The following is an 18,656-nucleotide window of genomic DNA, read 5'->3' on the forward strand; positions in this document are numbered from 1 at the left end:
TGCTCCATACAGACACTTGCCCCATATACCGTAATGCTCCACAAATGTTAATTATGGCCCCATACAGACACTTGCCCCATATAGTGCTGCACAAACGTTATGGCCCCATACAGACACTTGCCCCATATAGGGCTGCACAAACGTTATGGCCCATAAGATGCCCCATACAGACACTTGCCCCGTTATAGTGCTGCACAAACGTTGATAATGGCCCCATAAGATGCCCCATACAGACACTTGCACCATATAATGCTGCGCAAATGTTATGGCCCCATAAGATGCTCGATTCAGACACTTTCCCCATATAATGCTGCACAAACATTATGGCCCAATAGATGCTCCATACAGACACTTGCCCCATTTGCTGTTGCTGCGATAAAAAAAAAAAAAATCACATACTCACCTCCGTCGCTCAGGCCCCCGGCACTTTCAATATTCACCTGCTCCTCGTTCCGGTGCCGCTCCATCTTCAGCGTCTTCTGCACTGACATTCAGACAGATGGCGCGCACTAACCACGTCACCGCGCCCTCTGACCTGAGCGTCACTGCAGAAGATGCTGAAGACGGAGCGGCGCCCGAACGGGGAGCAGGTGAATATCGCGCAGCGCTCCCCTCCCCGTTATACTCACCTGCTCCTGGCGCTGTGCAGTCCCTGCTTCCCCGACGCCGCAGCTTCATCCTGTACTGAGCGGTAACAGTTACCGCTCATTACAGTAATGAACATGCGGCTCCACCTCCCATAGAGGTGGAGCCGCATATTCATTACTGTAATGAGCGGTACCATGTGACCGCTCAGTACAGGAAGAAGCTGGGGCGCCAGGGACCTGCAGGGACCGCGCCAGGAGTAGGTGAGTATAATTAGACAGCCCCGCTCCCCCTCCCCCCCCTGGGTATGACTCGAGTATAAGCCGAGAGGGGGACTTCCAGCCCCCCAAAAATGGGCTAAAAACTCGGCTTATACTTGAGTATATACGGTAAATGATCAACAGTGTCACCAGCACAGCACCCCCACACCTCCTCCTGCATGTTTCACGGTGGACCCCACACATATAGAGACCATCCATCCACCTTTTCTGCATCTCACAGACACAGCAGCAGTCGATACCAAAAAATCTCACATTTTACCTCAGACCACAGTAGTGATTTCCAGTGATCTTATGTCCAGTCCTTGTGTTGTTTGGCCCAAACAAGTCTCTTCTTATTTGCGGTTCTCAGTAGTGGCTTCTTTGCAGCAATTTGACGAAAAAGGCCTGCTTCTCAGGCTCCTCTGCACAGTTTATGTTGAGATATGTCTGCTACTTGAGGTTTATGCATCACTTATGAGGGCTGTTATCTGAGGAGCTATTGATTTGCCGTGTCTTAGGATGGTAGCTAATTCTTGGACTTCCTTTTCCTGGGATAGACCTCATGAGAGCCAATTTCATCTCAGCGATTGATGGTTTTCATTATTGCACTTCAGGATACCTTCAAGGTTCTAGCAATTGTCCAGACTGACGGTCCTTCATACCATAAAGTAATGACGGACTGTTTTGAGTGGTTCTTGCCATATTCTGGCTTAGAACAGTTGTGAAATATGGAGCCGTGTACCAACACGATGGCTATGCAAAACATGCGCAGATGGTCGCAAACACGTTCTGAGGCTAGGGAAACGAGATCCTCGAGGAATACCTGTTCATTGGAAGCCATTCAAGGTGACTACCTGATTAAGCTGCTTGAGAGAATGCGGAGGGGATGTACAACAGTGATTTGAGTAACACATGGATATAGTGGGGAATCTAAGGTTTAACAAGCAGGCTATGTGTACAAAATGTCTTTTTCAGGCAATTTTACTGTAATATGTAAAATGCTTAAGAGACTACTAAAAAAAACTCAATTATTTTTTTTTACACATCCTGTAGTAATGGCAGACATATCAGCTTTTCATTAGCCAAAAGAATTAAAAGGTTAAATCATACTCTTGCTATAAAAAAAAATGTAAAAATTATTTAAATGGTTTATTAAAAAAACAAAAAAACAAAACAAAACAAAAAAAAAAAAAGACATGGCCCATCGAGCTCAACCTACATGGTAAATAAAGGTCAGCAGCTCTGTACATATCAGTGTGAACACTGCGGTCACTATATAGAAAGGCGCAGTGTGGCCACTGGGGGGCACACTTGTACTTGCACAATCCACCTCTCCCATAATATACAGCCATCCGGCAGTCCGGTCAGGATGACAGATACTTACTACAGGTGACCATCCTGAGCCACTTTGGTGAACCTAAGGGTAAAAAAGGATTAACAATAATTAGCACAAGTAGAAAGCCCACATTAGATTTTAACCTATCTAATTATGGTGAATGAAATTCTATTTAACAAAGCCTGAAAAAAAAAGTGAGTCTGAATATTTATTTTCTCATTGCTATATTTTCCTAAAGGGTTACAGAAACACCCCACAAAAAAAACACAAAAAAACCAGTACTAAAAAAAGAAATAAATAAATAAAAAAAAGAGAGAGAGAGAGAGAGAGAGAGAGAGAGAGAGAGAGAGAGTGACAAAAAACTTAGGGTGTGTTTCCACGGTCAGGAAACGCTGTGTGTTTGGCGCTGCGTAGAGCCGCAGGGCCAAACACGCAGCGTCCAGATGTTACAGCATAGTGGAGGGGATTTCCTGAAATCCCGTTTCCACTATGCGTTAAAACACACATGCGGCAGACCCGCGTAAACGGACATGTGGCGCGTCTTTTCAGAACGCAGCATGTCTGTTTACGATGCGGCAATGCTCCGTCGCTGCACCGTAAATTTCCCATAGACAATTAGATGCGGTAAAACTGCATCTAATGATTAGTCACATGCGTAATAACTGCGTAAAGGCAGCTCATTACACATATCTACTAATTTACATGCGATCTTACCTGTCCCGCCGCTGGTGGAAGTCCCGCGTCCACTGCAGTTCTCGCGGTAAGCTGAGTTCTTGCGATAACCTGGCTTACCACGAGAACGGCCGTGCACGTGACCGGGGGTTATCTCAGGTCACTAGTCTGTTTCAGGCATCCAGATGTAGCAGAGCTGGACTCATCGTGGGACACTCGTTATTAAGGACTACGTCGGACACACGGAGTATACTGTTGGTTTTTTTTCTTTTTTTTTTCCAGGAGACGAGGGCTTCGCTTGGATTACCAGTACAATAAAAATATGGTCAAAACTGTGTGGTGTTTTATTTTATTAAAATACTTTACTCTGCATGTGTGTGCGTTTTATTAACCCTTTAACATCTATAGGATTAGTAATGGTAGGTATCTTATTGACGCCTCTCCATTGCTAAGCCGGCTTAATGTCACCTTACAAAGGTGACATTAACCCTTTATTACCCCATATCCCACCGCTACTCGGGGTGGGAAGAGAGGGGCTAAGCGCTGGAATTGGCGCATCTTACAGATGCGCATTTTCTGGGGTGGCTGGTATTTGTAGCCAGGGGGGCCAATATCCATGGCCCCTCTCTAGGCTATGAATATCAGTCCGCAGCTGTCTGCGTAGCCTTTTTGGCTATAAATTATAGGGGCACCCCACGTCATTTTTTTTTTGGGGGGGGTCCCCCTATTTTTATAGCCAGTAAAGTCTAAATACACAGCTGCGGGCGGATATTCATAGCCTTGGATGATCCATGGGTATTAACCCCTTCCCAGGCTACAAACATCGGTCCCCCAGTCGCTGGCTTTCCCTCTCTGGCGCAGAAAATTGCGTGGGAGCTCACGCCATTTTTTTTTTTTTTTTTAAATTAAACATACTGCTTTTAAGGCCGGGGTCACACTTGCAAGAAACTCACACAAGTCTCTCGCCTCAATACCTGTGACTGCCGCCGGCACTCGAACCGGAGCGTTCAGCTACATAGAAATACATGCAGCTGCACACTCCGTTCCCGCGTGCCAGCGGCAGTGTCGGGTATTGAGGTGCGAGACTCGTGCGAGTTTCTTGCAAGTGTGACCCCGGCCTAACGCAGATTTTGTGTGTGTGTCTATAAGGCCGGTATCACACATGCAAGAAACGGATACGATAGATGATAGATACGATAGATACGATAGATACGATAGATAGATAGATACGATAGATAGATAGATACGATAGATAGATAGATACGATAGATAGATACGATAGATAGATAGATACGATAGATAGATAGATACGATAGATAGATAGATACGATAGATAGAATAGATAGATAGGTACGATAGATAGATCGATAGATAGATACGATAGATAGATACGATAGATAGATACGATAGATAGATACGATAGATAGATACGATAGATAGATACGATAGATAGATACGATAGATAGATACGATAGATAGATAGATAGATATAGATAGATACGATAGATAGAGATACGATAGATAGAGATACGATAGATAGATACGATAGATAGATACGATAGATAGATACGATAGATAGATACGATAGATAGATAGATAGATAGATAGATAGATAGATAGATACGATAGATAGATACGATAGATAGATACGATAGATAGATAGATATAGATAGATACGATAGATAGATAGATACGATAGATAGATACGATAGATAGATACGATAGATAGATACGATAGATAGATACGATAGATAGATACGATAGATAGATAGAGATACGATAGATAGATAGATACGATAGATAGATAGATAGATAGATACGATAGATAGATACGATAGATAGATACGATAGATAGATAGATACGATAGATAGATAGATACGATAGATAGATAGATACGATAGATAGATAGATACGATAGATAGATAGATACGATAGATAGATACGATAGATAGATAGATACGATAGATAGATACGATAGATAGATACAATAGATAGATACGATAGATAGATACGATAGATAGATACGATAGATAGATACGATAGATAGATACGATAGATAGATACGATAGATAGATACGATAGATAGATAGAGATACGATAGATAGATAGATACGATAGATAGATAGATAGATAGATAGATAGATACGATAGATACGATAGATAGATACGATAGATAGATACGATAGATAGATAGATACGATAGATAGATACGATAGATAGATAGATACGATAGATAGATAGATACGATAGATAGATAGATACGATAGATAGATACGATAGATAGATAGATAGATAGATAGATACGATAGATAGATAGATAGATACGATAGATAGATACGATAGATAGATAGATACGATAGATAGATACGATAGATAGATAGATACGATAGATAGATAGATACGATAGATAGATACGATAGATAGATATAGATAGATACGATAGATAGATAGAGATACGATAGATAGATAGATACGATAGATAGATACGATAGATAGAGATACGATAGATAGATACGATAGATAGATACGATAGATAGATAGATAGATACGATAGATAGATACGATAGATAGATACGATAGATAGATAGATAGATACGATAGATAGATACGATAGATAGATACGATAGATAGATAGATACGATAGATAGATACGATAGATAGATACGATAGATAGATAGATATAGATAGATACGATAGATAGAGATACGATAGATAGATACGATAGATAGATACGATAGATAGATATAGATAGATACGATAGATAGAGATACGATAGATACGATAGATAGATAGATACGATAGATAGATACGATAGATAGATACGATAGATACGATAGATAGATACGATAGATAGATAGATACGATAGATAGATACGATAGATAGATACGATAGATAGATACGATAGATAGATACGATAGATAGATACAATAGATAGATACGATAGATAGATACGATAGATAGATACGATAGATAGATACGATAGATAGATACGATAGATAGATAGAGATACGATAGATAGATAGATACGATAGATAGATAGATACGATAGATAGATACGATAGATAGATACGATAGATAGATAGATACGATAGATAGATAGATAGATACGATAGATAGATAGATAGATACGATAGATAGATACGATAGATAGATACGATAGATAGATACGATAGATAGATAGATAGATATAGATAGATACGATAGATAGATACGATAGATAGATACGATAGATAGATACGATAGATAGATACGATAGATAGATAGATAGATACGATAGATAGATACGATAGATACGATAGATAGATACGATAGATACGATAGATAGATAGATATAGATAGATAGATATAGATAGATACGATAGATAGATACGATAGATAGATACGATAGATAGATACGATAGATAGATAGATACGATAGATAGATACGATAGATAGATAGATACGATAGATAGATACGATAGATAGATACGATAGATAGATAGATAGATATAGATAGATACGATAGATAGATACGATAGATAGATACGATAGATAGATACGATAGATAGATAGATAGATACGATAGATAGATAGATACGATAGATAGATACGATAGATAGATAGATACGATAGATAGATACGATAGATAGATACGATAGATAGATACGATAGATAGATACGATAGATAGATAGAGATACGATAGATAGATAGATACGATAGATAGATACGATAGATAGATACGATAGATAGATAGATATAGATAGATACGATAGATAGATACGATAGATAGATACGATAGATAGATACGATAGATAGATACGATAGATAGATACGATAGATAGATAGATACGATAGATAGATAGATAGATAGATAGATAGATAGATAGATAGATAGATACGATAGATAGATAGATAGATAGATAGATAGATAGATAGATACGATAGATAGATACGATAGATAGATACGATAGATAGATACGATAGATAGATATAGATAGATACGATAGATAGATAGATACGATAGATAGATAGATACGATAGATAGATACGATAGATAGATATAGATAGATACGATAGATAGATAGATAGATACGATAGATAGATAGATAGATACGATAGATAGATAGATAGATACGATAGATAGATACGATAGATAGATACGATAGATAGATATAGATAGATACGATAGATAGATAGATACGATAGATAGATAGATACGATAGATAGATACGATAGATAGATATAGATAGATACGATAGATAGATAGAGATACGATAGATAGATAGATACGATAGATAGATAGATACGATAGATAGATACGATAGATAGATACGATAGATAGATAGATACGATAGATAGATAGATACGATAGATAGATAGATAGATACGATAGATAGATAGATACGATAGATAGATACGATAGATAGATAGATACGATAGATAGATAGATACGATAGATAGATAGATAGATACGATAGATAGATAGATACGATAGATAGATACGATAGATAGATACGATAGATAGATACGATAGATAGATATGATAGATAGATAGATACGATAGATAGATACGATAGATAGATACGATAGATAGATATAGATAGATACGATAGATAGATAGAGATACGATAGATAGATAGATACGATAGATAGATACGATAGATAGATAGATACGATAGATAGATACGATAGATAGATAGATACGATAGATAGATACGATAGATAGATAGATATAGATAGATACGATAGATAGATACGATAGATAGATACGATAGATAGATACGATAGATAGATACGATAGATAGATACGATAGATAGATACGATAGATAGATACGATAGATAGATACGATAGATAGATAGATAGATACGATAGATACATAGATAGATACGATAGATAGATACGATAGATAGATACGATAGATAGATAGATACGATAGATAGATACGATAGATAGATACGATAGATAGATACGATAGATAGATACGATAGATAGATACGATAGATAGATAGATACGATAGATAGATAGATACGATAGATACGATAGATAGATAGATACGATAGATAGATAGATACGATAGATAGATACGATACGATAGATCGATACGATAGATCTATCTATTTATCCCATATCTATCTATCGGTCTGTGTAAACATTATTCTTCAATGGAGTATGTACCGTAAATGAAGAGGTTGGACAAGAAATGACATCACAATTCTTTTTTTTGGTATATCTTTATTTAGCTTACAAAAACACACAAATCCGCATGTAAAAATGCATAAAAAACGCAGGTGACTTGCCAGTGACATCAGGTGCAGATTTGGTGCAGATTTTACCTGCGTCAAATTCTGAGCAAATCCTGATGCAATCCTGACCGTGGAAACATACCCTTAAAGGGAACCAGTCATGTCAGATAACATTTAAAAGAGGTTATCCACTACTTTATCATTGATAACCTATCCTTAGGATAGGTCAGCAATGTCTAATCAGTGGGGATGCGACACCCGGCACCCCCGCCGATTATCTATTCTCGGTGCAAATGCTCAATTGCACAGCTGCTCCATCTTCGGATAGTGGCCGCAGCTGGGTACTGCAGATCCGCCTTCCATTGATTTGAATAGGAGGAGGATGCGGAGTACCCAGGCGCGGCCCCTATTAGATGACGGAGGAGCTCCACAATAGAGCATTCGCAGCTGCCGACACTGAGAATAGATAATCGACGGGGGTGCAGTGTTGCATCCCCACCGATCAGACATTGATGACCTACAGTGGTGTTCAAAAGTCCTGCATAGGATAAATTGATTTTTCAAGTTTTAAACGTTTTCTGTCGAATATCTTCGATGCTAATGTGACATATTATATATGGTTTTGTTCAGAATACAATTTTGCATTCTCTCCCTGTAATATTTTTAGCTTTTGAAGCAGTTTTGCCTGAAATTATTGCAACAATATGGGAATTGAAAGCACAACTATATATTGTACAGCTTCAGATCCAAAATTAGCCAATCACAGATGAGGTTCTTGTGACCAATCATAACCTGGATATGGCAGCCAATCACATTGCATTACATTGCATCACATCTGCTGCTTTGTTTGTTTGTTTTATCTGTTGGTCTATCTAGTGAATCATACTGTAGAGTTTTATGATGGGAGCCTTCAGATTTTTGTCAGCGGAGGATCGTGTGCGAGTTGTGGTGCTACATGAAGAGGGTTATACTGGCCCCCAGATCGCAAGGAAGGTCGGCTGTAATCAGAGTATAGTCGTAAGAATTTTGCAGAAACATAAGCAGCTTGGAATTGCCCAGGACAGGCCCAGATCTGGTCGGCCCAGAAAGTCAACTAAAAGGGAGGATAGAGTACTGATAAGAACATCCCTTGCCAATCGAAAGCTCACCTCTCCTCAGCTTCTGCGAGAATGGCAAGAAAAGTGCAATATTGAGGTAGCAACATCAACTGTTAGGAAGAGATGTTTGGAAGCAGGATTGAAAGGGTGCAAGGCCCGAAAGAAGCCATTGATGACAGCCATACAAAGACAAAGGAGAAAACTGTGGGCATTGAAATATTTAAAATGGAGGAAGGAGGAGTGGGAAAAAGTGCTAATTAGTGATGAAAGCACTTTTTGCATTTTAGGAAATGATGGCAAGTCTTATGTGAGAAGGTTCCCACATGAAGAGTACAAGCCAGAGTGTTTGAGCTTCTCTGTGAAACATGTAATGAAAGTAATGGTCTGGGGCTGTATGGCAGCCATTGGTGTTGGAAGAACAAGGTGGCTACTATTGACTGGCCAGCTCAGTCCCCGGACCTCATTCCAATTGAAAATTTGTGGCACAAGGTATCATTAGAGATATCTAGAAAACAGCCAAGGACCAAGAGTGAGTTGATTGAGGCTCTGATACAGGCCTGGAACCACATCATCACTCGTGAACATCTGCAGAAGCTTGTTCACTCAATGCCACAGAGATGCAAGCTGGTGCTCAAGAGCAAAGGCTGGCCAATAAAGTATTAGAAGCTAAAGATGCACTCAAAAGGCCCTTTTCAGGACTCTGAATTTAATAAAAAATAATAAATCTTAAAAAGTAAAATTTAAGTCTGTGTGAACTTGCATTGGAAGTTAATGAACTTATAAACCTGTTCACCATTCTACACACTGTACTGGTGTAGGTATGGTTATGCTGTAAAAAAAATTATCAAAAATGCGCATGCCATAAAATTAATACACTTGGGACATTCAAAAATGAGTATGGCATACAATGAGGGATTACAAAAACATATATGTTCCACCAGTTTCACTGTAGAGCTGCAGAAATATGAAACATATATTTTTCTTCACGCCTATGCAGGACTTTTGAACACCACTGTATCTTAAGGATAAAGCATATGAAGTATATAATAAAGTATATGATATAGAAGTATATAAAGTATATGATAAAGTAGTAGACATCCTCTTAAACTTGTAGATAAAGGGTAAATCTGCAGGTTAATAGCACTAGGAAAGTGCCTGGCAGCTGTACTGCAAGTATGACACGCAGGTGAAAATGACCTTTATGTCTCCAGGCAGCCGCCGGCTTTCAGTCATACAGGCGTGCCAGCGCAGCTACAGTCATCACTCAGGATACAGCGTGTAGCAGTTGTAAGCACACCCATTACTGACTGACAGCTAGCTCAGCAGTACATGACTGCAAAGAAGGTGTCAAAGTGTCAAGGCCCATGTCTGTGTCCTGAGCGATGACTATAGCTGCGCTGGCACGCCTGTATGATTGAAAGCTGGCAGCTCTCGGGATAAATAATGTTAGTTATCTCTCAGGTCCTGCATTTTCAGTACTGTGGCCATGTGAAAGCGAGGTGGTTGCTGATTGCTACAAGAGCCGTGCAATCAATGTTGTGCGAGTCCCAGAAGAACGGGAGCGGACAGTGCTGAAACGGCGCTGGCATGAGAAGTAAACACACACACCGTATTTAGCCTGTTAAATGTCGCTATCAAACTCCCATGATACGATTGATCTTGGGACACCAAAGGCCTGCTATGGCAGCCGAGGGTCTATAGAAGACCTCCGTATCTGTCATCACGGAGCTCCTTTGAAATCCTGCCTGTGGCCGAGCTTCAAAGGAGACTGTTTACCATGTGCAGCAATGCTGTTGTATCACAGTATATCAGGTCAAAATCTCCTAAGGGGACTAATATAAAGTTTAAAAAAAAGTTGAAAATATGAAAATAACTTAAAAAAAAAAAGTTTAATTCATATCCCTTTTTGCCCCATTAAAAGAAAAAATACAACACAAAACAAACAAAAGTTATGGCTGTTGGAAGTAGGAAAAACAAAACAAAAAAATAGAAATTGGCCAAGTTGGGAAGGGTTAAAGAGAACCTGTCATAAGGATGTTATGCCCCATACTATGGACATGTACAGTACAGACCATAAGTTTGGGCACACCTTCTCATTTAAAGATTTTTCTGTATTTTCATGACTATGAAAATTGTACATTCACACTGAAGGCATCAAAACTATGAATTAACACATGTGGAATTATATACTTAACAACAAAGTGCGAAACAACTGAAATTATGTCTTATAGTCTAGGTTCTTCAATGTAGCCACCTTTTGCTTTGATGACTGCTTTGCACACTCTTGGCATTCTCTTGATGAGCTTCAAGAGGTAGTCACCGGAAATGGTCTTCCAACAATCTTGAAGGAGTTCCCAGAGATGCTTAGCACTTGTTGGCCCTTTTGCTTTCACTCTGCGGTCCAGCTCACCCCAAACCATCTCGATTGCGTTCAGGTCTGGTGACTGTGGAGGTCAGCTCATCTGGCGTAGCACCCCATCACTCTCCTTTTTGGTCAAATAGCCCTTACACAGCCTGGAGGTGTGTTTGGGGTCATTGTCCTGTTGAAAAATAAATGATGGTCCAACTAAACGCAAACCGGATGGAATAGCATGCCGCTGCAAGATGCTGTGGTAGCCATGCTGGTTCAGTATGCCTTCAATTTTGAATAAATCCCCAACAGTGTCACCAGCAAAGCACCCCCACACCATCACACCTCCTCCTCCATGCTTCACGGTGGGAACCAGGCATGTAGAGTCCATCCGTTCACCTTTTCTGCGTCGCACAAAGACACGGTGGTTGGAACCAAAGATTTCAAATGTGGACTCATCAGACCAAAGCACAGATTTCCACTGGTCTATTGTCCATTCCTTGTGTTCTTTAGCCCCATCAAGTCTCTTCTGCTTGTTGCCTGTCCTTAGCAGTGGTTTCCTAGCAGCTATTTTACCATGAAGGCCTGCTGCACAAAGTCTCTTAACAGTTGTTGTAGAGATGTGTCTGCTGCTAGAACTCTGTGTGGCATTGACCTGGTCTCTAATCTGAGCTGCTGTTAACCTGCGATTTCTGAGGCTGGTGACTCGGATAAACTTATCCTCAGAAGCAGAGGTGACTCTTGGTCTTCCTTTCCTGGGGCGGTCCTCATGTGAGCCAGTTTCTTTGCAGTGCTTGATGGTTTTTGCCACTGCACTTGGGGACACTTTCAAAGTTTTCCCAATTTTTCGGACTGACTGACCTTCATTTCTTAAAGTAATGATGGCCACTCATTTTTCTTTACTTAGCTGCTTTTTTCTTGCCATAATACAAATTCTAACAGTCTATTCAGTAGGACTATCAGCTGTGTATCCACCAGACTTCTGCACAACACAACTGATGGTCCAAACACCAAAAGGCAGGAATTCCCACTTATTAAACCTGACAGGGCACACCTGTGAAGTGAAAACCATTCCCGGTGACTACCTCTTGAAGCTCATCAAGAGAATGCAGAGAGTGTGCAAAGCAGTCATCAAAGCAAAATGTGGCTACTTTGAAGAACCTAGAATATAAGACATAATTTCAGTTGTTTCACACTTTTTTGTTAAGTATATAATTCCACATGTGGTAATTCATAGTTTTGATGCCTTCAGTGTGAATGTACAATTTTCATAGTCATGAAAATACAGAAAAATCTTTAAATGAGAAGGTGTGTCCAAACTTTTGGTCTGTACTGTAGGTAAAGGTGATTTAATGCTGAGCAAAGCCTTACCTTTCTTATAAAAATCCGTTTGCTGCTATAGAGAATCCATAGTTGAAATGTTATGCTAATGAGCTACAAGTGCAGTGGGCGGGGAATATGGAGAGAGGCAGGACAGCTGGAGGTGCAGGGCCCGCCCACTGCATTTGTGGCTCATTAGCATACAGTTTCCACCATGAATTTCTGTAAACTAGCAAAACAGATGTCTATGAGAAATTAGGACTTACTCGGCAGTAAAGCACCGTCACATACATGTCATTATTTTTGTGTATAATGTCCCAATGACAGGTTCTCTTTAAGGGAGGCATCTGACGCAGTTACCTGTTCATCTTCAAGACCCATGATCTTTGGAATGGACGGACCACAGATGTCCACATCAAGTAAAGCAATCTAAAAGAAAAAAACATATTTAGAAGTGTGTTTATACATCTATGTAAGTAGACAATATATGAAGGATCTTATTTATGTAAAGGAGTTGTCCGTTTCTTACATATTGATCTCGGGGTGTCTGATATAGATTGCTGACCTAGCTATAAGTCCCCGACAACCCCTTTAAGGAACCTTTGCCCCATAGGCTAAAGCTCATCACGTCCCTTGGCTAGAAATGTCTGTATATAGGGCTTTGAAGTTTGTAAAAAGGACATCCAAGATTAAAACGACAAAGCAGCCTTCTTCCACAAACAGCGCCATCTTTGTCTACAGGTTGTATATGGTATTGCAGTACTATGTCCTTCATTCCAGTGGAGTTGAGCTGCAAAACCACACACAACCTTATACAGGGGGAGGTAATCTCTTTGAAAGAAGCATTGAATTACTAATGAAGAATAAAAAAAATAAAAATACAACAAAAAACAGAGAACCTTTCACTAGATTTTTTTTAATCAAACTGAGCACCTCCTACAATTGTCACTGTTTCACCGATTCTGGACAGTTTCTTTTCTTCTTATTGTAAAGTTATACCCCAGGTAATAAAGGGTGACATTTTTCCTTCAACCAACTGGGCATGTGCCATATAACTTCTGTCATAGAGGAGGAAAGCAAACACCCACAGAAAAGTTCTGTAGTACACGCCCAGTTGGCTGAAGGGAAAATGTCACTTTTTACTACTGGAGGCATACGTTTGGAATGGAGTAGCACAAAAGAAAAACTGTTCCAGAATCAGTGGAGCAGCAGCAATCGAAAGAGGTAAATTAGAATACCAAGTGAAACATCCCCTTTAAGGGAGCATGCAAACAGCTTATGTGTACAGTTGGCACATGCATCTATTCTGGTGGCTTTCTTCGTGTTCTGCCGGCGGCAATTTTCCTGAAGCCCACATCTGGGAGAGCAATGTGTAGAGCGTGGACTCTGCACTGCCAACATGTTCATCAAACCCAGTGCTGGGACACCCCCTGCGCCCAGGGCCCTCAGCATCGCCCCACCCTGCCTCCTGTGAACCCACTCCACGCTCCCTCACACCTCCGCTAAGCTATATTTCAGACTATAAGACGCACCCCCATTTTCCTCCCAAATTTAGGGGCAAAACAGTGCGTCCTATAGTTAGTTCATTTTTTAGTTTGCGCCAAATTCATGAGTTGTGTATGTCATTTTGATTAATTTTTCGCTAAAAACAGCAACTCATACCGCAAGACAAAAAGGAAAGGGACTTAAAAATATTGGACGTAACTCAGATGACAACTGAGTGCGGTCCTATTTTTCCTCACAGTCTGTCGGAAAGAAGAAGGTGGACGATTTTTTCCCCCTCTATAGAATAGAAAAAAAATGACTACTCTCTGATCAAACTCTGAAAATAAGTCAGTTTTTCTAGTATGTGAGAAAACGGACGTCTGAATGAGACCCAACTAAACGTTCACTTTTGTTTCTAATGTCTAGTATGGAAAGTTCTGACAAATTACACTGTGTGCAGAATTATTAGGCAAGTTGTATTTTAGAGGATTATTTTTATTATTGATCAACAACTATGTACTCAATCAATCCAAAATACTCGTACATATCAAAGTTTAATATTTTTGGAAGTTGGAGTGTTTTTTTTTTTGGATTTAGCTATCTTAGGAGGATATCTGTTTGTGCAGGTAACTATTACTGTGCAGAATTATTAGGCAACTTAATAAAAACCAAATATATTCCCATCTCACTTGTTTATTTTCACCAGGTAAACCAATATAACTGTACAAAATATAGAAATAAACATTTCTGACATGCAAAAACAAAACCCCCCAAAATTAGTGCCCAATATAGCCACCTTTCTTTATGATGACACAACAGCCTTCCATCCATAGATTCCGTCAGTTACTTGATCTGTTTACGATCAACATTGCGTGCAGCAGCCACCACAGCCTCCCAGACACTGTTCCGAGAGGTGTACTGTTTTACCTCCCTGTAGATCTCACATTTTATGAGGGACCACAGGTTCTCTATGGGGTTCAGATCAGGTGAATAAGGGGGCCATGTCATTATTTTTTCTTCTTTGAGACCTTTACTAGCCAGCCACGCTGTGGAGTAGTTGGAGGCATGTGATGGAGCATTGTCCTGCATGAAAATCATGTTTTTCTTGAACGATACAGACTTCTTCCTGTACCACTGTTTGAAGAAGTTGTCTTCCAGAAACTGGCAGTAGGTCTGGGAGTTGAACTTCACTCCAATCTCAACGAGAAAAGGTCCCACAAGTTCATCTTTGATAGCAGCCCATACCAGTACCCCACCTCCATCTTGCTGGCGTCTGAGTCGGAGTGGAGCTCTCTGCCCCTTAGTGATCCAGCCTCTGGCCCATCCATCTGGCCCATCAAGAGTCACTCATTTCATCAGTCTATAAGACCTCTGAAAAGTCAGTCTTAAGATAAAACGTCAAGACTGGGCCAAGAAATATCTTGTTTCTTGTTCAAAGGTGGTCGTTTTTCAGCCTTCCTTACCTTGGCCATGCCCCTGAGTATCGCACACCTTGTGCTTTTTGTTACTCCAGTAACGTTGCAGCTCTGAAATATGGCAAAACTGGTGGCAAATGGCATCTTGGCAGCTTCACGCTTGATTTTCCTCAATTCATGGGCAGTTATTTTGCGCCTTTTTTGCCCAACACGCTTCTTGCGACCTTGTTGGCTATTTGCCATGAAACGCTTGATTGTTCGGTGATCACGCTTCCAAAGTTTGGCAATTTCAAGACTGCTGCATCCCTCTGCAAGACATCTCACAATTTTGGACTTTTCAGAGCTTGTCAAATCTCTCTTCTGACCCATTTTGCCAAAGGAAAGGAAGTTGCCTAATAATTAAGCACACCTTATATAGGGTTTTGATGTCATTAGACAACACCCCTCCTCATTACAGAGATGCACATCACCTGATTTACTTAATTGGTAGTTGGCTCTCAAGCCTGAACAGCTTGGAGTAGGACAACATGTATACAAAGTATCATGTGATCCAAATACAACTTGCCTAATAATTCTGCACACAGTGTACAAATCACTTTATTATGGGGACTGGTCTTCATTTTTGTAGGAAAAATAAATTAAATTAATATAAAGTGGCAATTTTGCTGTATAAGGAAAAAGCAAAACTCGGGAGGAGACACTGACAATTTTACTGCTATCATCTGTACTCCAAATGAATACTATAGCTGGAAGCAGGAAAAGTAGAGGTTTGCAAGCCATGTACATATACATTTTTATTATTATTTTTTTTTTTGCAGGAACAAAGATAACAAATCACTTTATTAAGGAATTTAAGTGTTACAATTTTCCATGCTGGAAAAAAAAATATTGCATGTATTAGTTACGACAAAATTCATAGCGCCCATTAGCACATGCAGGGTGTTTTAGGACATCCTCTAAAAGCCGTGAGGTTCTCCTTAGGGTAAATGTTCCTTAGTTCCCCATGACCGTGCCAGTCTGGAGGAGCGATCCCACTGCACCCATATGAAGCATTACAGGATGGACGTCACCTACAATACAGCTGTAATACAATCCGTGAATAAAACCGCCCTTACACAACAGCAAATGTGATGAACCTCAAAAGTAACAATCATCTGGGGATATGGGACAAATTGTATTTCCATGTAACAGTAAATGGGTTTAACATGTGCACGTGTAGCAATCATCATCCGACAAGAGGAGCCTCCGGCCAATGTGACCGAATGGTCAATGTGATCACAGCAGCTGCGCCCCAGTAACTGCACTTACATGTACAAGCGAGGGAGGAAAGGGAAGCAAACCCAAGCCCTGCCCAGCCTGGAATGTCAGCAGCCAACTTTGATCCAAGTGAAAATGGCTTTTTTATTTGCCAAAACACAGCCCTTCTTAAAAAGTAATTGGTTACATAATGGGGAATATGTTAGCACCTCCTAGCACCTGTTGTGAGACCTCATCCATGGAGCTCGAGGAAATCTCACTGAAAGCCATCAACTAAGTTATTACTTTGTCCTTCCTCTACCCACTGCTTACTAAAAAATGAATAAACCCAGGGAAATTGGGAGTGGTCGGACATCGACTGAATGTGCTTCCAATTATTTCGCTCACAGCAGACAAACAGATCATGTCCTTAATAATCTGAACACATTCATACCAACTAGGCCTCAAGAGTAGAGAAGGAAAAAACAAAACCTCTAGAACTCATAAAAATTAGAAAAAAAAAAAAGTCCAAAATGTAACGCTACTCCTTACGGAGAGTGACATGTCAAGCCTGACATGCCGAGGTGAGGAGACTGAAGGGCTTGAAGGTTTTTTCCCCCCCAAGAGAGAGAGATTATATAATATATATATATATATATATATATATATATATATATATATATATATATAAAAGAAAGGCTCAGTCAGAGCCGAAACGTTGCATGGAGATGTGGGCACAATAAACACCTGCATATCAACTTAAGGACATGGAGTGCTGCCTGTTTTTGTGGTATATATATATATATATATTTGTGGTATATATATATATATATATTTGTGGTATATATATATATATATATATATATATATATATATATATATTTGTTATATATATATATATATATATATATATATATATATATATATATATATATATATATATATATATATATATATATATTGTAGCATCTCACCCGCTACGGGTCTAGGGGACACTCACTTAGGTGCGGCGGATGACACTCAGGAGACACGTTTCCTTAAAAGTTCACAGGTTTATTGCTCCATAAACCACATTGCATCAGGAACAATGGGTAAACAGTCTTACATCAGACAGATGATTCCTCAATGTCCATAATAGAGCTCCGCTCTCTCTCAGACCTGTAGGCACACAGGTCGTGCTATGTCCAGCACGTAGGCTCTCCAGCCTAAATAGTCTCTGTGTGTTGTTCAGGACGTCTGTCCCCACGTGGAACCGTCCAACACACAGGCCACTCTGCAGTGTCCAGCCAGGACACCTGGAAGTGTGTCCACCCTGACACACACCCACACCATGTGCTACACACACCTCCTTACATAGGTATAACCACACCCAGGTACCTGTCACATGGCCAGTCAGATGAGCGTGACATCACCACAGGTCCTTACACACAAAGCCATCTTACGTGTTCAGACACGCCTCTTTGGGAGGGTTTGTAGGTGACTGAACCCACCCATCTCTCCAATCACCTGGAAGCCTTCTCAACTTAAACAAATCCCTCCGCAGTAGATCTGCTTGAGCAAAACATACCCAGGCTTCCATCACAGGGCCACCCACCTCTGCGATACATACTGTCCATCAATCACATGACCAGTCTCTATAATATATATATATATATATATATATATATATATA

The 18,656-nt window shown here is 40.0% G+C and overlaps 1 protein-coding gene across 1 annotated transcript in view; it reads right to left on the reverse strand.

The window, feature by feature from the left end:
- The window catches only part of NUBP1 (NUBP iron-sulfur cluster assembly factor 1, cytosolic), an 87,288-nt gene that overhangs the window by 22,080 nt on the left and 46,552 nt on the right, over positions 1 to 18,656 (reverse strand). The window contains exons 4-5 of the mRNA XM_077275202.1: positions 13,209 to 13,277; positions 2,230 to 2,262 (exon numbers count right to left, since the gene is read on the reverse strand). Coding sequence (XP_077131317.1) covers positions 2,230 to 2,262; positions 13,209 to 13,277 — 102 coding nt within the window. The remainder of the gene's footprint in view (positions 1 to 2,229; positions 2,263 to 13,208; positions 13,278 to 18,656) is intronic.

This window comes from Ranitomeya variabilis, chromosome 7 (assembly GCF_051348905.1).
Source record: "Ranitomeya variabilis isolate aRanVar5 chromosome 7, aRanVar5.hap1, whole genome shotgun sequence".
NCBI classification, from domain to species: domain Eukaryota; kingdom Metazoa; phylum Chordata; class Amphibia; order Anura; family Dendrobatidae; genus Ranitomeya; species Ranitomeya variabilis.